This window comes from Cynocephalus volans, chromosome 1 (genome assembly GCF_027409185.1).
Source record: "Cynocephalus volans isolate mCynVol1 chromosome 1, mCynVol1.pri, whole genome shotgun sequence".
NCBI lineage: Eukaryota > Metazoa > Chordata > Mammalia > Dermoptera > Cynocephalidae > Cynocephalus > Cynocephalus volans.
In genome coordinates this window covers 282676840-282698210 of record NC_084460.1, presented here as the reverse complement: position 1 = coordinate 282698210, position 21371 = coordinate 282676840, and the positions used below count along the sequence as shown (strand labels likewise).

The following is a 21371-nucleotide window of genomic DNA, read 5'->3' as shown; positions in this document are numbered from 1 at the left end:
TCGTAGGGAGTGAGGTTCTGGCCCTATGCCATCATGCATGTCGGGGAAGAACAGAAACGACTTCCATTGGGGTGACGAGTCTACCGAGTAGCCTCCTATGAATTAGGTCGTGATTGCAACTAAAGTCATGATTGCTGGGATGTCACGACAACTAAGGGACTATACATGTTATGTTGCTACTAATAGAAGTTACTACTAGCAGAGAAAGTCGGGGTTGGGGAGAGTACTCAAAACTGAATATAGGGATTAAATTTGGGCGGTGCATTCGCCTTCTATGAAGCTTGACTTATTCGGGCTGCCGTCGTTGCCCTGGGATACCAGGAGACGCCGCGCCCTGCGCGTCCTGTATCTATGGAGACGACAACATGGCGGCAGTGTGAGTTCTGAATTTTAGTCTCGGGGTCCCAGGGAAAGGCGCGGGTGACCAGGGAAGGTATCTGTCCAGGGAGACCACCTCCTCCGGGAAGTCGTGGCCAGGGGTCCTCTCTGTGTCCTTCAGAGAGCCCCAGGGGACTGAGACTTGGCCGAGATCAGTCAGACTGGGGATCCGGAAGAGAAAGGAGGAACAGCCTTAAATATATTTTGTCCCCCTTCATTTTACCTAATTTTTCCTTCCTCAATTCTACACGACGACCCGCCACTTTTTCTACTGGTCATCTCGGGAATTTTTAGGCTGGAAATTAGGCAAATAAAGCCGATAGGGCTGGACAGTTAGCTCAGTTGTTCAGACCGGTGCTCATAACGCTAGGGTCCGGGGTTTGATCTGTGTACCGGCCAACCCCAAATTTATTGATTGATTGATTGATTTAATAGATGACCGGTAAGGGGGTCTTAACCCTTGACTTGGTGTTATCAGCACCACACTCCCCTAAGTGAGCCACGGGCCAGCCCTCAACCAAAATTTTTTTTTAAATGAAGGAAGTTGATGATATATTTTTAAAGTTCTCAAAAGAAGAAAATTGGATTAAAAAAAGAAAGAAAGAAAACAAAAACAACAACAAAACTTCACTCGCCCAGTCTCTTCACAATGATCGCACGTGTGTGAGTCTTTTGGAAGAGTAGTTCAGGCTAGTATAGAAGTCATAATTGTTAATTACATTAACAGTTTCGTTTGGTACTTTTTCCAATTCCCGATTTTATTCAAGCTTTACACCAACTTTGTGAAATAGTCAAGATAACCCTTATTTTACAGGTGAGGAGACCAACACCTGGGAAGATGGAGAAACTTGCCTATCCTGAGAGAGTCTGAGGTCGGAGAAGATGCTGGAACCCAGCTTCCCTTGTTCTAAGGGCCAGTGCTCACTCCCCTAAGCCCTGTGACCTGGGCTGGACCAGCTTTCTGCCTCATTGTCTATCATCTCTTCTAAGCACTCTCTGGGATAGTTTCGTGTGTTTAGTGGAGACTTTTTCAGATCCTTGAGGCAAGGGCTGTCAGTAGAATCCCCTGAGGTCAGAGGCATTAATAAGTTGGGGCAGGACTGCAAGACCATCCAGTGACAGAAAAGTAATGGGACTCTCCTCCCTGTCTCCTCAGCTTGCATTTCTTTGATTCCATCTGAACATCCACTTCAAAATTGAAGGTAGGAGCCTTGCCTGTCTTGTCCTGTGTCTACCACAGTACCTGATACATAGTAGGCACTCAGTAAGGGCTTTGTGAATGAATGAATGAATGAATGAGTAAATCTAAGATAGTCCCCTCCAGAGGGTTTGGAGATGTTGCCAACTAGGAAAAACTGAGTCAGCAGAATCTTATGCTTCGAATGTGTGGTGAGGAGGAGATGGGAGAGTGTCTGATGGAAGCATATAAGTTCCTGGGCTGGCTGCTTAGCTCAGTTGATTAGAGCACAGCCTTGTAACACCATAAGTCATGGGTTTGGATCCCCTTACCCACCAGCCACCAATTAAAAAAAAAAAAGAAGAAGAAGAAAGAAGTGTATAAGTTCCTAAAGGATGACCATAAAATTGTTTACTAAATCTGAATACTTTATAACAAGGAGCTGAATCACAAACTTGAAAAGAGGTCGTTTTAGGCAAAATAAATGACAGGTTACATTTAATCATGAACTGCTGTAAGGATTAAAATACAAGGGTACTTCATAAAGTTTATAGAAAGATTCATATTATCTTTTAATTCTATTTTTTCCACAAACTTCCTGAAGGACCCTTTTACCTGTGAAGAACTTACAACACTGCCTGGCATATAAATTCTCAGTAATGTCATTAGAAATTGTTATTTTTGAGACTACTAATCAAAGAAGTGAGGAAGGATACTGAGTAGTCTTAAAAGTATACATATGTTCAAAAAAGGTATTAGAGTGATGCTGTCCAACGTGGTAGCCACTAGCCGTATGGAGCTGTTGCATACTTGAAATATGAGTGGTCTTCATTGAGATGTGCTGTATGTATAAAATGCACACCACATTTCAAATACTTAGTACAAAAAATATAAAATATCTCATTAATAATTTTATATAGGTTACTTATTAAATGATCGTATTTTGATATAGTGGATTAAATAAAATATATTATTATAATTAATTTCACCTGTTTCTTTTTACTGTTTTTTTTAAACACATCACTACACTAATGAGGACTTTTTACTTTTTTAATGTGGCTGCTAGAAAATTTTAAATTACATTTGTGGCTTGCAGTACAAGGGTACTTCAAAAAATCATGGAAAAATAGAATTAAAAGTAATACGAATCTTTCCATGAATTTTTTGAAGTGCCTCCATATATTTTGGAGTGCAGTGCCGTGTTTGGTGATTTCATGGATGATGGCTCTGTACAGAACGTAAAGGAAAATTCGAGCTGAACCTTTCAAAGTGGATTATCATAGCAGTCTGCAAACCACTTTCACGTGTGCCTGAGCAGGGCTGACCATAGTTATAGTGTCTGAGTATGAAAATTGCTACCCTCCTGTATAGGTGGCAAATTCACACTTGGGTGTGTTTGTTTGCTGAAGGAAACCCGTTAAAGGAAGAAGGGATTTGAGGTGATGGATCCAGAGCTAGTCTGAGACACTTTGTGTCCCTGGGAGCAAGGTCAAGCACCCTTTTGAACATTTGGTGAAAGCTGTGGGTGCTCTTCTTGGAAAGCAGACATGTACATACACATGACATCTTGCATATAATGTGTATACAATATTTGCATTTGTATTGCATATATTTATATGTGCTTTCCAGCTGCAATCCATCCAGGGATCCCTCCACTCTAGAGATTGATTCATTTATCCTTTGATTCATTTGTTATTTCAGTGAGTGTTGACTTTGAACCTGGACTGCAGGTTGTGTACTGGAAGTGGAAACTTAGCTGACCGAGAGCCCTCCAGTCTATTTGCCTCTTCTTCCCCCCCGCCCCCATTCCTCTTCTCACAGGAGGCAAGACACATTCAGAGGAGACAAGTAGAGAGTAAAGCCAGACAAGGTGATGCACAGGCTTCCGTGCTTGCATGACACCCAGTGGGGGCTTGCCGAGGAGTGCCAAGTGTGCCTGGAAGGGCATGGTGGGTGGGCCTTATCCCCGAGTCCCAATTTCAGTGAGTCCCTAGGTTCACAAGCAAAGCTCTGGATCTTGTGTCCAGTCTTGTTCTCACCTCACACCTGTTGCCAGACTGGGAAGCAGGCCCTCTCCTCCATGGCAGTGATGGCCATGGTGAGTCTTCTCCATTGTCTCTCCTGTCTCCCTTCTTCTCCCTTCCCAGCTCCAAACTCAGACCTGAATCTGGCAGGGACACCTGGCTAAGCCAGAGTCTTCCCCTGGACTTGTGTTCCTGGCACCTGATGCTCATCGAGTCCCTAAGCCCCATCATGAGGCCCAGGGACAATGGAGAATATATGGTGAACTCCGGTGGGTCCTGCCTGAGTACCAGCACAATGGCCATGGCTTCCATCAATGGCAGCAGTGCAGTCGTGAGTGCCTTCAGCAGCAGCAGCATCAGTGCCCGGGTGAGGATGTGGCTAGGGCGTGTGGAACAGGGCATGGCATGGCCAGCATGGGGTGGTGGGACAATGGGGTGCCTCCCCTATGCACCCCTGCATTAGATGCTGCATAGATGGAGCAGGGAGAAGTTGTGGGGGGAAGAGGGCTCCAGGGAGGAGCAAGTCTGAGGCTGGTCCCACAGAAAGCTCTTTTGGCCTTGAGCCCTAGAACTTTGTGTTCAACCAATGTGTGGATGTTGTTAACTTTTGCAACTCTTGTGGTTCTCTCTGTGTGACAGCATAGCTGTCCAGGGGTGTGACTGTGGAGTATGATTTTGTGCTTGATGCAGTGTGTCTGTGTCATGTGTGGGTGCCACATGCCTCCTTAGATGTGATGGTGGTTGCATTTGCCTCTCTGTGGACTGGGGATTGTATTTGGAAAGCATCTCACCCCTCCATCTGTGCCCTTCTTGGCCTGTTTGCCCTTGGATTCACTTGCTGCCTTTTCCTGCTCTGCTCTGAGCTGGCAAGAGATTGGAAAGTGGGAGGAAGGGAAAATCCAGGGTATTTCTCTTCTTCTGTCTCTGCTTTTGACCATGTTTCCATCAGCAGCCGCATCTCCCCTTTGGTTCCAGTTGCCACCAGACAGGCATCGGTGCTCTAATAACCCCACCTCCTCTAACCTAGGTGTGGTGGCAGCTTCGTGATGTTGCTAACTCCTGGGTTACTTCACTACCTCCTGGTTGTGCATTAAATTCCCTGTTTTAAACACCAAGAGTGGCTTCTGTTTTCCTGGTTGGATCCAAACTGATGCACCAACTGCTATTTGTGTAAATTACTGTCCTTCACCCATGTCACATTTCCTCCATGGGTGCATCAGGAAAGAAAATACTATATTGGCCATCGACACTCTCTGTACATACTGAAAGTGAGAATATAAGCTCCAAGAGAGAAGAGATTTATCAGTCTCGTTCACCATGGCAGTCAGAGCACCCAGCACAGTGTATGGCTCGTAATAGGTAGTCAACAAATATTTGTTGAATGGATGACTACACCCTTGTGTTATGTAATGATATAAAAGCAATACTTGGTCAAAGATAAAATGGCAATGAGTTGAGTGTTCACAGCAATGACTGTGATAGGAAGAGGCACCTGGTTCGTCCTCCCTCCACCTTACTGCCCCAGGAGAGTTTTCCGTCTCCCTCTGTCTTCAGATAGGTAGGAGTCAGCCTATGAAAGGAGTTGCCATTATAAACAAGGTACATTGGCACCTTACATCACTAGCATCACCAGGAGCGGCACGTGGGGAGGCCCCAGAAGTCGGGGCATGGCTGGGGATTGCAGGCAAATTGGCTCCTTTCTCTGCTCTGCCAGCCTGTTGAGGGGTGGGAGAGGGTCCCTGTGGTCTGGAAAAGTGCCTGTGATAGGCCACTCCAGCTGGGAGAGGCTTCTGTAGCGATGGGCAGGGTGGGGAGGAAAGCAAGGGGGAGAGGCACCTGAGAGGGAGAGGCACCTGAGGGTGCACGTGTGCTGGATGGGATGGCCAGATGGGTGGCCCAGGCTTTAGGGGCAGGGCTTCTAGTTAGAAAACTGTTCCAGCGACCTTGGAAGAGATAATGGCTGACTCCAGGGCCTGCATGATTCCCACTGTCTCTCTCCAGACTATCCCCAGGGGCAAGAGGTGGTGTAATTCATTACTTTCTGGAGTTGGGAAGATCTTTGCCTGTTCTCAGGGTCTTTGCATTCTACCCTGCTAATGTGTCCTTTCTTTTCCCTCTTCTCCCCGCCAACGGACCAGCCTGCCAGCCCCATGGACATTCAGATATGCTCCCGAAAGAAGCAGGACAAAGTGAAGAAGAGGGTCATCTGGGGCATTGAGGTGGCTGAGGAGTTGCACTGGAAAGGCTGGGAGCTAGGGAAGGAGACCACAAGGAACCTGGTTCTGAAAAATCTATCCTTGAAAATCCAGAAGATTAAGTACAGGTACCAGTATGACGGACCAGGGACCAGCCCCTGAGCCCTCAAGCCCCCAAAGCAGGCTCTCTTTAAAAAAACATTTAAGGGCCGGCCTGTGGCTCACTTGGGAGAGCGTGGTGCTGACAACACCAAGTCAAGGGTTAAGATCCCTTTAAAAAAAAAACAAAAACCAAAAAACTTTAAAATTGTCATATAAAATTAGAAAAATGTTTAAAATGTTCAGTTTGAAGAATTCTAGAAAGTGGACCAAATGTTCAGATTAAATCATAGAATAATAACAGTGTCTGACCTCACCTTCCCCCATTATGTGTCCCTTCCCTGTCCGAACACTTTTCTTACCCATAAGGATAACCACTATCCTGACTTTTATGATAACAATTTCCTTGCTTTTCTCAAATGGGTGTACTACCTATGTTTGCAACTCTAAATGATACAGTTTCATTACTTTCTTGCAAACTGTATGTAAATGGAAGAATATGGTATACTTTTGTAACTCTTTTATTTTCTTCAATTATATTTGTAAGACTAGCTCATCCCTTTTCGTTGTGGTATCGTGTCCCAATACATGCTTGTACCATAAGAGTTCATCCACTCTTCAGCTGAGGGACATTTGGGTTATTTCCAGTTTGGGACAGTTACCAGCATTCAGGTGTACATCGCTGGTTGCACAAGGACCAGGGGTATTCCAGAGCAGATACATAGGAATAGAACTACTGGGACTTGGGACATGTACATGTTCAGTTTTTGTAAATAAAGCCAAACTATTTTCCAAAGTACTTGTATCCATTTAGATGCCTACCAGCAGCAAGTGAGAGTTCCCATTTCTCCACATCCTTACCAAAAATTGCTATTGTCAGGAGTTAAAATTTTTGCCAAAAATGGTAACTTGTGTTTTTAATTTGCCTTTCCCTGATTATTAATGAGGTTGAGTGGGTTTTCATAGGTTATCGATCATTTGCTTCTCTTTATTTGTGAAATTCATATTCAAGTCTCTGCCCACTTTTCTATATTGTCTTTTCTTTTTCTTTTTTGTGTATAAGTTCCTGTCCTGGATACTAGGACAGGAACTTATCACAATCCTTCATCAGCTATGGGTTGTAAATACCTTCTCTTGCCTTGTTATTTGTCTTTTCCTCTCTTTATTGTGCTTTTGGAAGAATAGAATTTCTTAATTTCAAAGGAATCAAAGTTATCAGTCTTTTTATTTTATGGTTGGTGGTTTTTTTCTACTTTGCTTGAGAAATCCTTTCACTACTTCTGGGTCATAAAGTATTCTCCTGTAGTATCTTCTAAAGACTTCATAGTTTTGCCTTTCATATCTGTCTTTTATCTATATGGAATTGATTCTTGTGAATGGTTTGAAGTAGGAATTTGATGACATGTTTTTCCTCAATCAAATGTCCGATGGTCTCAACACTATTTATTGAAAAGTTCGTACGTTATCTGATGATCTCCCACACCGCTGACACATGTCAAGTGTCTCTACGTGTACAGGCTCATTTCTGGACTCTCTGATTTGTTCTGTTCTTGTGTATCCCCGGGCCGGTACCAGCCTGAATTAATTATTAGAGCTTACAGTAAATCTTGATATCTGGTAGTGTAAGTACTCCAACTTTATTCTTCTTCAAGATTGTCTTGGTTATTCTTGGCCCTCTGAACTTTCATATAAATCTTCAAATGAGCTTATCACACATACCCATAAAGAACTTTTTGAGATTTTGATGGGGATTTAATTGAATCTATAAATCAATTTGGGGAGAATTAACAGCATTACAATATTGAATCTGTCAATCCACGAACATGGTGTATCTCTATATTTACTTTTATGTCTTCTTTCATGTCTCTCAATAACGTGTAAAGTGTAGACATCTTGTACATCTTTAGGTCGATTTATTCCTAAGTATCTGATGTTTTTGATGATGTTATTATGTATGATATATCTTAAAGTTGTTTTCATTTTCTGTTTGTTGCTAGTTTTTTTAATGCCATTTTTAAAACTCGGTATTGTATCCAGCAACCTTGGTAAATCTTCTTACTAATTCTAATAATTTATTTGTTAATTTTTTTCCATGTATGCATTCATATTTTGTATGGAAAATGGCACTTTTCTTTCTTTCCTTCCATCCTTATACCTTTTCTTCTTTTGTCTTTCTTTACTTCACTGTTGAATAGAAAAGTGTTGAACAGAGTGGTTATAGAAGGCATCTTAGTTTTGCTCATGATCTCCAAGTGAAAGGTTCCAATCCTTCATCATTAAGCTGACATTTCCTGTAGGAAAATAAATTTATTTATTTATTTCTTGGTAGACTTTATCAGGTTAAGGAAGTTCTCTCCTACTCCTGCTTGGCTGTGAGTTTTTCTCATTAAACATATGTTGAAGTTTAAAATTTTTCTTCATCGAAATGATCATTCGATTATTCTCCTCTCTTAATTTATTAATTTGTTGGGTTATATCTACTTATTTTCTATGTTATACCAACCATATATTCCTGGAATAAACCCAACTGGTCACGATCGAGCGTATTTTCTATACGTTGCTAAATTCTTTTTGCTAATATTTTGTTTCTAAGTGAGAGTGGCCTGTAATTTTCTTTTCTTCTCCTGCTTCTGTCAGGTTTTGGTAAGAACGTTACGATGGTTTAATAGAGTATGTTGAGGAGAGTTTCCTTACTTTATATTATCTGGAAGAGTTTAAGACTGGAATTATCTCTCCTCACACACTCGGTAGGGCTTGCTGTGAAGCCGTCTGGCCTAGAATTTTCTAGTGGGAAGATGTTTGACTCTATTCCATTTCCTTGATGATTCTAGGTAGGGTGGCCATAAAATGTATTGTATAATTCTTGAGTCCGTTTTAGAAAGTTCTCTTTTCCCAGGAGTGTGTTTATTTCATTTAAAATTACACATGCATGAGCATAGAGTTATTGACAATATTATCCTTATTCATATGCTTAAAGTCTACAGCATCTATCGTTCTGACCCACCCTGGGAATCCACAGCTCTGCCGAGGTCTGTGCTCAGGAAGGCACCCTTGGCACCTCTCTTCTCAGCCTCGGTTTCCCCAGCTAAGTGGTCAGGGATTCAATCAGGGCAGCCCTTCCCCCTCCCTGTCCCCATGGGCCATCCTGCTCGTCAGCGGTACAAGTGCTGTTCCCTTTCCATTCAGAGCGAAGGTCTGCGAGAAGAGGAGGAGGAAGACGGAGACGCGTCCTCTCGTGACTGATGCCCGTGTTTCCCTCCTGGGGACTCAAGGCCCCTCACCTCTAGAGTCTTCTCTAATCTTTCTGTCTCTTCTGCTGCTTCCGAGCTCTGATCCAAAGTGCTCATCCCCTGTTCTCTCCTTCAGGCCTCCCAAGACCAAGTTCTTCTCCACGGTCATCCCTCAGCCCATCTTCCTGAGCCCAGGCATAACCCTCGTGCTCCCCATTGTCTTCCGGCCTCTGGAGGAGGTACGGTCTGCCACAGCCAGTGGGACATGGGAGGGACATGGGAACGGTGAGCCCAGAACAGGAAGCAGGCAGAGCAGCCAGGAGCTCCCCCCACGACGCACACACCCTCCCAGGTAGAGCAAAACTCCAGCTGGGGAAGCCCTCAGAAAGGGCTCAGACCCTGATCTTATTAGACAGAGGGGTATCCCCCGTGGATACGCGGGGGTAAAGGCTGTGATACTGTATTAGCCATCAGAAAGTACTAGAGTCTCTGGCCCCTCCTGTTCCCTCAAAATTTCCTCCATGTACCTTGTTCCCCATGAAAGAGGCCCTCATCTCTGAAACCAAGATAGTGTAGGAGTGCAGGTAGCAGACCCTCTCCTCAGAGTCTGAGGTGGTGGTCATGGCCAGCCCACCCTCGGTGGTTATGTTGGAGTGATGGCTGAGGGTGGGGTGTGATGTGTGGTCCCTGAGTAGCACCGAGGTACCACTGGTTGGCGACTGTCTCTGCCTCTGTCCCCACACTGCAGAAGGAGTACACGGACCAGCTGTGGTTTGAAAAAGCAGAGGGGGTGTTCTGTGTGGACCTGAGGGCCACCCTGCCGTGCCACAAGCTGATCTGCCCACCATCCCTGCAGCTTCCCATGTGTGCCGTGGGGGACACTGCCGAGGCCTGGTTCTGCCTGGACAATGTAGGGTGAGGTTCAGAGGTGGGAAGAGCAAGAACTGGGAAGAGGATCCTGGGAGCAGGAGAGACCAGCACATCCTGGGGGGGCATAAGCAGGCTGCCCAGAGCCTCTGCCTTTCTAAAGCAGGAGCAATGGTCACAGGGAGCCCAGGGGCCCTGACTTGCCCCCCCCTTGTCCCCCTCAGGGACCTGCCTACCTTCTTCACCTGGGAGTTCCCCAGCCCATTCCAGATACTTCCCACTACGGGGCTACTGGAGCCAGGCCTGGCCTGTCGGATCAAGGTGACCTTTCATCCCCTTATCGCTGTCATCCACGAAGTGCAGGCCACATGCTGGTACGGGGAGGGCAGCAGGCAGAAGAGCAGCATCCAGCTGCAGGCTGTGGGTGAGCCCTACCTCTCACCTGTTCCCAGAGCCCACCTGCTGCCTGCCCTTCCCTCCCCTCCCCACCCCTGGCCTGGCCCCCACAGGGCCTCCACCGGTCTCCTGCCCTCCCCGCAGCCCCACAGGCATTGCCCTTTACCTTCCATGATGTTGCAGCCTAATTTTTCCCTGGGACACCTGCCTTCTTGGAGGGGGACTGTTGAGCTGGGACCCAGAGGCTGCCCCCAAGACTCTGCCATCTCTACCCCAGCCAAATGTGCTCAACTGCTGGTGAGCATAAAGCATAAGCAACCAGAGGACCAGGATGCTGAGGGCTTCCAGAAAGTGTTGCACTTTGGCTCTGTTGCTGTGGGCTGCACTGCTGAGAGGCAGATCAAGCTGTATAACCCATCATCGGTATGTACAGGCGAGGGCGGGGGGAGGCAGGACTCAGGAACCCTGGGGTTGGATGCTCCTAAAATCCATCCCCTTTCCAGAATGCTCCCCTTTCTTTCCACACCTTTGGCCCCAAGACTTACATAACCCATGTTCGTTGATAAATACACATATCAACAGCTGTCAAATAGGTGTCCTTCTCTCCTCTCAGTTGGGGCCTGGGCTGGGATATCCACCGACCCCCCAGAGCAACCTGGAGAGCAGCCCTAAAACTGTTTTGACCTGAGGACCACAGCTAGCTGTGATGGTACCTTTGGGAGAGGAAAACGGTGCTCCCCTCTGGGCAGCTGCAGTGCAGAGCACAGGGCCTGGCCCCTTCCTCCTGGTGGAGGAAGCGTTGATCCATGCCCACAGCTGGCTGGTGGGGCACAGGCTGGATGCCAGCTTCCCTCACCCCCTTGACTGGGCACCTCAGTGTAATGCACAGACTACCCCACCCTGTGACCTGACCCCGCATCTCTCCACCTGGCCCCACAGGTGAACGCCCCCTTCAGGATCGAAGTGGCCCCAGACGTGCTGGCCAAAGACCAGGCTTTCTCATGCCCCATGGCCCATGGCATTGTGGCCCCAGGAGAGAAGAAATGTGTGTCAGTGTTCTTCCACCCTGAGACTTTGGACGTCAGGACTATGGACTACTTCTCCATCATGACTTCTGGCTGTGCCTCCCAAACCCTGCTCAAAGTCGTTGGTTTCTGTCGAGGTACTGGTGGCCCCAGGACACTGGACTCCCGCAGGACAGGAACAGCCCACCCTTGGGATTCTAAAGAGCTCCTTGCCTGCTCCCAAGAGCCAGGCCTCCCTGCCCCTCAGTCTGGGTGTCTGCTGCCCCCTGGTGGCCCAGTGGGGAATCGTTTTTGGACACTTGGAGATCCCTGTCCCGCCATCACACCTAGTGATGCCAGAATTCTGCTCATGCTGCCGGGCCCTGGGCCTTTCCAGCCTGTCTCCAAGTGGCACCACCTCCCATCAGCGGGACCTCTTCTGAGACATCCTTGGGGAGGCCGATACCCCACCCCTACCTAGGTAGCAAGGCCCACTCACAGGGACCCCATCTCCTATGCCCAGGTCCTGCTGTGTCTCTGCAGCGCTACTGTGTCAACTTCAACTGGGTCAACCTCACGGAGCATTCAGAGCAGCCCCTGTGGATTGAGAACCAGTCAGACTGCACAGCCCACTTCCAGTTTGCCATCGACTGCCAGGAGAGCGTCTTCAGCATCAGACCTGCCTTCGGGACCCTGGTGGGCAAGGCCCGCATGACCCTGCACTGTGCTTTCCAGCCCACTCACCCCATCATCTACTTTCGGAGGGTGGCCTGTCTCATCCACCACCAGGTGAGTGGCAGTGGGGGGGTGGTGAGGCTGAGGGGAAGAGGGGCTCGCTGGGGCTGATCCAAAAGCCAGTGATGAAGACAAGGCTTGGCGGGCACTCCCCTGCATTCTGGAAATTCTGGGGCTGTCTGCCTGGGTCGTCTCCTCCTCTGGGTCCCCAGCTCTGGCTTTTGGTGCCAGAGCATGGCCAGGAGCACAAGAGGGCTCACTCTGAGCCAGGTGGGTGTGCCAGTCCTGCCCTGACTGCCGCCAGGCCAGGGACTTTACTGCTCCTGTTGCTAATGGGCTGGGGAGAGAGCAGTTTGGACATCACTCCACATAGCTTGTGCAGGGCAGAGAGCTTTGAAGTTAGAATCTGAAACCAGATTCTAACGCTGGTTTGACCCTTGGGCAAGGTCATACACATTAAGTCCTGACCAGTGGGTGCCTGGCCAAGATGGCAAGTGGGGACTGAAATCTGGCCTACGATCCCTCCTCAAGCTGGCGTCCAGCTCTGGGCTGTCTCTGTCCACCTGGAGGAATGGATGACTCTTTATAATTCTCTTGAAAGTGCAGTATGGGCTAGGGGAGGCCTCAGGAGTGGAAGGAAAGAACAGAAGAATAGAGAAGGGCTGGAGGAGGCTGTACCATTTTCTCCTTCCCTGAGGGATGGGGGGCTGAATTCTGGTCTGGCAGTCCTCCTGGCTGACAATAGGGTGGGCAGTAGAAGCCCAGGAGCCATGGGCAGAAGGGAGAGGGTGGCCAATGGCTGAGCATCTCACGGGCTGAGCAGCTGTAATCCTGACCATCCCTGGACTACCGCTGTTTCCCCAGCTAAGCCAGGCAGCTGTTGGTATACTCATGCCACCTGCCACCCTGTAGCTTCTGCCCGCTGTCTCTGCCATTCTGTCTGCCCAGCTTGTCCTCGGTTCAGCCCCCAGCACCCCACCACCCCTCCTATGCCCCGTCACACATGGACAAATGTTGCAGGACCCGCTGTTCCTGGACCTGTTTGGGACCTGCCACTCGGACAGCACCAAGCCAGTCATCCTGAAGCCTCATCATCTCACTTGGTACCGCACACACCTGGCTCGGGGCCTGACGCTCTACCCCCCTGACATCCTGGGGGCCATGCTGAAAGAGAAGAAGCTGGAGCAGGATAAGAACGGGGCCCTGATGATTCCCCCCGAGGTACGATGGGCCCTCCAGAGGCAGGCTACCCTCCCTGTGCTCATGGCCCCTTCTCTTCTCTAGCAATTCTTGGGCAGCCTTGTGGCCCCAGAGCCCTGTGGTTGGGGATCACCAGTGTGGAGCTCTTGCAGCCTTTTCCAGAAAGGAGTGTACAGAGGAGGGGTAGCAGCAGGAAGAGTGGCAGGGGCCCCGTCCACCTGTCTTTCCCCATGCAGGGCCTGGAGGACGTGTCAGTCCCGCAGTACCCTCACATCCCCGCCATGACTGAGTACTTCTTCGACGGCACCAGCGATATGGCCATCTTCCCCCCACCTGTCAGTATAGAGCCTGTCGAGGTAGACTTTGGTGCCTGCCCCGGACATGAGGCCCCCAACCCCATCCCCCTGTGCCTGATGAACCACACCAAGGGCAAGATCACTGTGGTCTGGAAGCGCAGGTCTGACTGCCCCTTCTGGGTGACCCCAAACACCTGCGATGTGCCCCCACTCAAGTCCACGGCCATGCGCCTGCACTTCCAGCCGCCTCACCCCAACTGCCTCTACGCTGTGGAGCTCGAAGCCTTTGCTGTCTATAAGGTACATGCATGCAGATGAGAGGGGGAAGGTGGGTCCTCTGCATGGAGCCTGAGCATCAGGGTGGGGTCACAGGTGGTGACAGAAGGCGCTGCAGCATCCATCCTCTCCATGCCGGGCTGTTCTCACTTTCTCATTGGCTGGACAGCAGCCCCGACTGGTTTGTCTCCTCCCAGGCTCATTTCCCAACTTGGCTCATGTGATCATGTCTCATTCATATGTGGCCTCCCCTCCCCTCCAGGGAAAACTCAGTTGGGATCAAGCCCTTTGGGAGGATTTGGTGCACAGGGTGTAGATTTCTGGGGCTCCTAGCTAGGGCACCTCCTGGCTTCTCATCTTTGAAGTAGATAGTTGTCCCTCTAAAGGAGCTGTGAGCAGGAACCTGGGCCTGGGGGACAGAGTCAGGGGTGTGGATAATTAAGCATATCAGAGGAGGGGTTTCTAACACAACTTTCCCTTAGTCAGGGAACTCAGCTCATAGGCTGTCCCCAGCCCTGTGGCAGCTGGCCCCGAGCCTCTTAGTCCTGGACATGGGTTGCTCCCTCAGTGCCCCAGCCAGTCCTACCCACCCTGCTGTTCTTTCCCAGTGGCCGGGGGCTGGGGCCTAGAGACAAGTAAAGCTATGAAGTCAAGATCAGAGTCACTTACCAGCTCTGTGACATTGGGCAAGTTCCTTACTGTCTCTGAGACCTGGTCTTTTCAACTCTAAACTTGGGGCCATATCTGAACTTTTGAGGAGACTTTCCAAAGTGGAGCCTTTAGCCACCCCTGTTCTAATATCTTAGCAGTGCAGGACTGCAGAAATTAGTAGGAATCAGGCTGTGGATGCCAGCTCTGCTGAGGCCAAGCACATCAGATTTTTAGGTTCTAGGCTCTAGACCTGTGCTGTCCCATACACCAGCCACCAGCCACACATGGCTAGTGAGCACTGAAAATGTGGCTGGTCTGAACTGAGATGTTCTCTAAGTGTAATATACGCATCGGGTTTCTAAGACTGAAAAGAATGTAAAATATTTAATCAATAATTTTTATATTGATGGTGTGTTGAAGTGGTAAGATTTTGGATCTATTGGGTTAAAAAATACATAATATTGAAATTAATTTCACGTGTTTTACTTTTTTAATGTGGCTACTGGACCATTTCAAGTTACATTTGCAGCTGGCACTTGTGGCTCGCATTTTATTTCTATTGGCCAATGCTTCTCTAAGCACATTCCTGCAGAATGAATGCCGCTTTCAGGACCAGCCCGTGCCCCCGCCCTCCTCCCAGGGCTGTCATGAGCTCTGCAGAGAGTGTTTGCTGAGGGCTCAGTCTAGGGCCTGGCTTGCAGCAGGACTGTCTTCCCAGGGAGCCCTTCCTTTCTGTGCTCAGTGTAGGACTCCTGCAGCACAGGGGCAGGGATGGGGCAAGGTGGGGTAGCTCACAGGGTTGACTAGAGGCCTCTGAGCTTTTCCATGGGTCTGGCCCCTGCAGGTCCTGCTGAGCTACAACAACATCGAGGAGGACTGCACCGTGTGCCCATCCTGGTGTCTGGTGGTGCGGGCGCGAGGCCACAGCTATAGTGCTGTCCTTGAGCACCACATCCCTCAATATTCCCTGGATGCCCCCAAGGTAAGCATGGCCCCAACAGCAGTGGGAGGGGCACAGGAGAGCCCTGGCTTCTGCCTTGGCCTGCAGGTCCCATTCTTCTTCTCTTATGGCCTCAGAAACATATCCCATGCCCTCCCTGGCTGTCCCCACCTCCCCACCACCAGTGTGGGGATCTGGGTTAGTCAGGACTGGCTCCTGGACCACAGCACTGGGACCAGGGAGAGTCTGGAGGTTGGACAGCCGGCCCCTCTCTGCTGCATCTGAAATACTCACCTGGTCCTCTCACCCTCCCGCTCCCTCATTTGCATGTGCCCTGTTCACTGAGCACCTGCTGTGCCCCTAGTCCTGGGGGCTAGGCCCTCGGGGTATGACAGCCCACACCAAGAGCCCCTGCCCTTGGAGAATACCCAGCCCTGCTGGGGAGGCAGAGCCAGCCCCTTCCTCAAGGAGTCAGAATTCCCAGTCCCCAAGGCCCTGGAAGGCCCCGTCTGACCTGAAAAGCAGGATAATGTAGGGCTGAAAAGCACAGAGCCTGGGGCCAGGCCACCTTCCACTTCTGGTTTCACCTTTGATGCCTCCTCCTGTTCTTTCAATTGCCACTGTCAGTTTTTTTCATTAGTCTTCTTGTTGCTGGAAAGGTGTCACTGTGGGACAATGTGCTTGGGGGCGTTTCTGCTCCCCCCTGCAATCCCAGACCTTTACCACCCCTGAGGTTCAGCCCAGGGCCCCCCCTTCTGCAAAGCCTTTCCTGACTCATGGGGCTGCCCTTGCTGATTCCCCGGGCCTCCTTCCCTTGGCCAGTTCCTCCCAGAGGTTAGTGGCCTCATGGTGGCCCGCAGGCTCTGGGCCCATGTTGCTCCCATGCTGACTCACATGTGTGCACTGTTGCCCCAGCTGGATGAGAAACTTTGGTCACAGATTGTGGGGCTTGGGTTTTGTAGCCTGCTCAGCTCTAGCTAGTGCCGGCCACACTCTAGATGCCTAAGGAGTGTTTGGGAACTGGATGGTTGGGACTGGTTCCCCTCAGCCACCTCCACAAGAATCCCCTAGAAGGGGCTGCCTACCCCAGAGCTTCTGGACCCGGATCTCTGAAAGTGGTTTCCCAGAGGAGGATTCAAAGGCATCCTAAAGTGAAGCAACTTCTACTCTAACCCTGAGGAGAGGCCTTGGAGGCCGGAGCTTCCCAGGGGCCTGTGGCCACCCATCTCCCTGTCCGGAGGTCTCTAGAGAACAGAGCATTCTGGGGTGCCAGGCCGTGGCCTCCACCAATCCATACTCCGAGGTGTTGGCTGGGCAGCACAGACGCAGGCGTCTTGGATCTCCTTGGAGACAGATCCACCCACGCCCACATATGTGTCCCTAAGCGTGTGTCTCGGGGCTGGAGATGTGAGCAGGGGTCCCTCGCTCTTCCCCTTCTCTGCCACCCCAGCTATTTCCCGCAGTGTCCTCTGGCGAGCCTTCCTACCGCAGCCTGCTCCTGGCCAACAAGGGCTCCATGCTGCTGACCTTCAGCCTGGCCCCCAAAAGCAGCATGGACATCAGCCTGCGGCCCACCTCGGGCCTCGTGGCCCCTGGGGCCCACCAGATCTTCCTCATCTGTACCTACCCCAAGGGCAACTCCTGGAAGCAGCACATTTTCTACCTGCAGTTCAATTTTTGCCCCCAGTATCTCAAGGTAGGAGGCAGGGGTAGGGGCCCTGGGTCTTGGGAATGGGCCATAATCTGGAACTTCTTTATTCAAAGGCATGTTCTGGGGTTGGCCTCTAAGTCTCCCCGAAAGTAGCCGGTTGGAGGGATGCACCCCTCTTCCAGGAAGCAGCATAGCAGGGTGGGAACCCCTCGGCTGCATCTGTGAACACTCTTACCCCTCAGGGCTCTGCCTATTCACCTCATGGGGTCTGGGGCCAAGGAAGGGGTGCAGAGAATCCAGAGGAAGGATCTGGGGCAAGAAGACTCACATCTGCACGTGGTAGAGGGGTGTTTGGGGCCAGGCCAGGGATAGGATCTGGGGTGGTGGACCCATGTCTGTCTGCACGAAATGTTCCATACATCCTCACTTGGTCCCTGAATTCTTTGCAAGAATTATCTCCTGGGTCAGTCACTATCAACTGTGCCTTTGACAGAAGGTGCCACATGCAGGCTGGCAGAGGGCCTTTTGCTGCCCTTCCCAAGGGGGCAAAGATGCCAATCAATGGCTTCTTGGACACGATGAGGGGAGCAGGGCTGTGGGGGAAGGCCAGGGCACTGCCCCTTCTTCTGGCCCCAGGAGGTGGGCATGCAGAGCCGAGAGGAGCCACTGCAGCTGAAGCTGGACACCTGCAGGATCATCTACTTCAAGCCCACCCAGGTGGGCTGCTCCTCCACCAGCCCCTTCACCTTCCGCAACCCCTCGCGTCTGCCCCTGGAGTTTGAGTGGAGGGTCTCGCAGCAGCTCCGAAAGATGCTGGCCGTCCAGCCCTCCAGGGGGCTCATCCAGCCCAGCGAGAGCCTTGTGAGTGCCCTGCGCTGTCGCCAAGGCCTGGGGAAAGGGTTCCTGTCACCTTCACCTTCATCATCATCTCTTATTCCTGCCTTCAGTGGCCAGGCTTCCCATGTGCACCTGCCTGCTCAATCTGCAGTCCCCTCCCCAGCCTTGTGAGCAGATATTTTTATTATCGCCATCATTACCCCCGTTTTACAAAGAAGAATTGAGACTCGGAGAGGGAAAAGCTGCTAAGACCACAAGTTAGGAGGTGCAGAGCTGGCACTGGAACCAGAGTTTCTGAAGCCAGGGCCCAGGGGCGTGTCCACCCTCCACTCATGGTCTCCAAAGCTGCGAGATTGTTGGGAGGGTGGTTGGGAGCAGCTAGATTTGGGGACATATGGGCAGCTATCCGTAGGGCTGAGGAAGGAGATTCCCAAAGGTCCCAGTTGCAGTTCGGAGGGGAGTGCCAGCTGAGACCCAAAATAGACCCCTGTTCCTAATCTAGGGCCTAATAAACAAGTTGGGGAAGCCACACAGTGTCTGTAAGAGCCCAGGGGATAGTAACTGGGGAGATGAGAGATTCTCTGGAGTTGGCCACACATTCTCTGGAGTTGTGTTCACGCCCCAGTTCCCGCCCCCACCAGGAGGTGACCCTGGACAAGTTACCCCACTTCTCTTGAGTATCCAATTTTTCATCAGAAAATAAGGCACGAAAATAATACCACTGACCTTATGGGGATATAGGATTGAGGGGCTTAGGGAGATATCACGATATATGACATGTGTAAAGTGCCCGGCACAGGGCAGATATTCAGAAAGGGTTTTCATAGCTTGACACCCTGCAGTGAGATGGCCAGTAGCCCCGGGAAGGGGGTTCTGGATGCCCCCAAGTAGGGATCGTCTCTGTGACCCCAGACGCTGATATGGACCTTCAGCCCTTTGGAGGAGACCAAGTACCTCTTCCAAGTGGGGATGTGGGTCTGGGAGGCTGGCCTGCCCCCACATGCCAAACCCCCCACCACCACCCAGCATGTGCTCCGGCTGGTGGGCATGGGCATCAGCAGCAGCCTCTCGGTGAGTGGGAGAGCCCTGGCAGGGTGGGAGGAGGTGGGCAGGAGGGGCTGGGGGGTGGGGGCAGGACACAGGTAGGAGGGCAGGGGATAGGAGCCCTTTGGCTCCCCTGGCCCACACCCCTGGACCTGCCCTTCCTTGGGGGATGCTCTGAGGATAGGGGTGGGAGAGCCAGGCTGTGGGCCTGGGAGAGCCTCCTGCCCCCAAGCTGGCTGACTGTGGCCCTCAGGCAAAGGAAAAGGAGCTGGACTTTGGGAACATGCTGGTGAACAGCAAGCAGTCCAGGTTCCTGGTCCTCCTGAATGATGGTAACTGCACCCTCTACTACCGCCTGTACCTGGAGCAGTGCAGCCCTGAGGTCATCGACAATGACCCCCTTGGTACTCGGACCAGGGCTGGGACTGGGGCCAAGGGAGTGGGGGCAGGGTCCTGGTTAAGACTGGTTAACCACATGATAGTTTGGGTCAGGCAGAGCAGAGCTTAAAACCTGGTACTTCCACTTCATAGCTGTGTGACACTGGGCAGATGACTGTCCTCTCTGAGCCTCAGCTTACTCATCTGTAAAATGGGGCTGCTGGTGGCCTCATCTGTAAAATGGGGCTACCAGCATTGCTAGATGGAGAAAAGTGCTTAGCAGGTACCAGTGACACAAAGAAGAGTGGTCCCCTCTGTCTCAGGCTGGAAGGAAGGGTACCGCCCAGGGGAGGGCATCTGAGAAGGAGCAGGAGGAGAGACTGGGTCCCCTCTGCCCCTGACCCCACCTGCCTCATCCCTGAGCAGCTCTACAGCTGGATCGGACAGAGGGGAGCATGCCACCCCGCTCCCAGGACACCATCTGCCTGACTGCCTGTCCCAAGCGCCGGGCCCAGTACTCCTGGACCATCAGCTACTCTCTCCTCTCCCACAGAGGTACCTGGGCCACCTGGCATGGAGAGTCGGTGCCAGGGAAGAGCAGGAGGAAAGCGGGAGAGCTGTGGGAGGCAGGACTTGGGGTGGGGAGGGTGCTGAGGGTCAAATCAGAGCTGGCAGAGTGAGTGGGAGCATGCTGGAGTGTGCCTTTGGCTGCATACCAGCCCCATCTGTCCACGTGGGCATCTGTATGTGTGTGTATCTGAGCTGTGAAAGACAATGGGAAGAGTTAGGAGCTGGGCTGACTTCCTGTGGGATCGTGGACAAATCCCCAGTCTCCCTGGGCCTCAGCTTCCTTCTCCCTCAATGGAGTTGTTACTAGCCTGCTCCGTGGCAGCCTGGAAGGAGTCCAGGGCAGCACGGAAGAGCAATTAAGAGTGTGTACTTGAGCCAGACAGTCTGAGATTGGATCCTGGTTTCAGCACTTATTAACTGTGTAATCTTAGCAAGTTGTTTTGCTGTCCTGTGCCTCAGTTTCCTCATCTATAAGCTGGGGCTAAAAACGGCACACAGGCCAGAAAAGAGGATGAGTTCTGACGCGCGCCACCATATGGATGAAACGTGCAAACATTATGCTAATGAAATAAGCCAGTTACGAAAAGTCACATACTGAATGATCGAATTTATGTGAAATATCCAGAATAGACAAATATACAGAGACAGAAAGTAGGCCGGTGGTCGCCGGGGGAGGACTGAATGCGGAGTGATGGCTAATCGGTACTGGGTTTCTTTGGGGGATCATGAAGGTTTTCTAATACTGGGTAGTGGTGATGGTTGCACCACTCTGAATACACAACCATCACTGAACTGTACGTGCTAAAAGCATGAATTTTATGGTATATAAATTATGTCTCCATAAAACTGTTATTACAAATTAGTTAGAAAACAAATAACGGTGCATGTTAGATGCAGGAATGTGCGTAAAGCTCTTAGGACAGTGCCTGGCACATAGAAAGTATCAGACAAGGGTTGTTGGGAATGTCCCAGAGCCCGAGAGACATCACGACTCCTGCACGGCCGCCCGGGGAGCTGGGTGGCGAGCCCACTCCTCACTTCCTCACTCCCCTCCCCAGATAACAAGGCTGGAGAGAAGCAGGAGCTGTGCTGCGCTTCCCTGGCTGCCGTGTACCCCTTACTCTCCATCCTGGGCGTCAGTTCCACGGGCGGGGCTGAGGGCATCACCCGGAAGCACCTGTGGCGCCTCTTCTCCCTAGACATGCTCAACAATTACTTGGCACGTGACCCCACCCCCCAGGAGCTCACCTACAAGGTGCCCACCAGGCACAGGTGAGCTGGGTTGGGGGTGGGGGCAGGGCCTACCTGCGGATGTTGCGGAGCTTTCTGCCCACACCCCCAGCACCAGGCCCTGTCCGAGAAGCTGCTTCCCATCTCTTTGGGGGAGTGGCCCCCAAATTCTTGCCCTTCCCTGGAAGGGCTG

The 21371-nt window shown here is 51.0% G+C and overlaps 1 protein-coding gene across 1 annotated transcript in view; it reads left to right on the top strand.

Annotated features, from left to right (window-relative positions):
- Nucleotides 1-365: 365 nt before the first annotated feature.
- Nucleotides 366-21371, top strand: part of CFAP65 (cilia and flagella associated protein 65) — a 34982-nt gene continuing 13976 nt past the window's right edge. Inside the window, exons 1-18 of the mRNA XM_063086555.1 lie at nt 366-376; nt 3703-3946; nt 5718-5902; nt 9240-9342; nt 9852-10018; nt 10195-10394; nt 10644-10789; nt 11306-11528; nt 11894-12159; nt 13126-13326; nt 13542-13901; nt 15373-15510; nt 16919-17164; nt 17756-17980; nt 18869-19027; nt 19254-19404; nt 19805-19933; nt 21007-21220. Of these exons, the coding sequence (XP_062942625.1) occupies nt 366-376; nt 3703-3946; nt 5718-5902; nt 9240-9342; nt 9852-10018; nt 10195-10394; nt 10644-10789; nt 11306-11528; nt 11894-12159; nt 13126-13326; nt 13542-13901; nt 15373-15510; nt 16919-17164; nt 17756-17980; nt 18869-19027; nt 19254-19404; nt 19805-19933; nt 21007-21220 (3368 nt within the window). The remainder of the gene's footprint in view (nt 377-3702; nt 3947-5717; nt 5903-9239; nt 9343-9851; nt 10019-10194; nt 10395-10643; nt 10790-11305; nt 11529-11893; nt 12160-13125; nt 13327-13541; nt 13902-15372; nt 15511-16918; nt 17165-17755; nt 17981-18868; nt 19028-19253; nt 19405-19804; nt 19934-21006; nt 21221-21371) is intronic.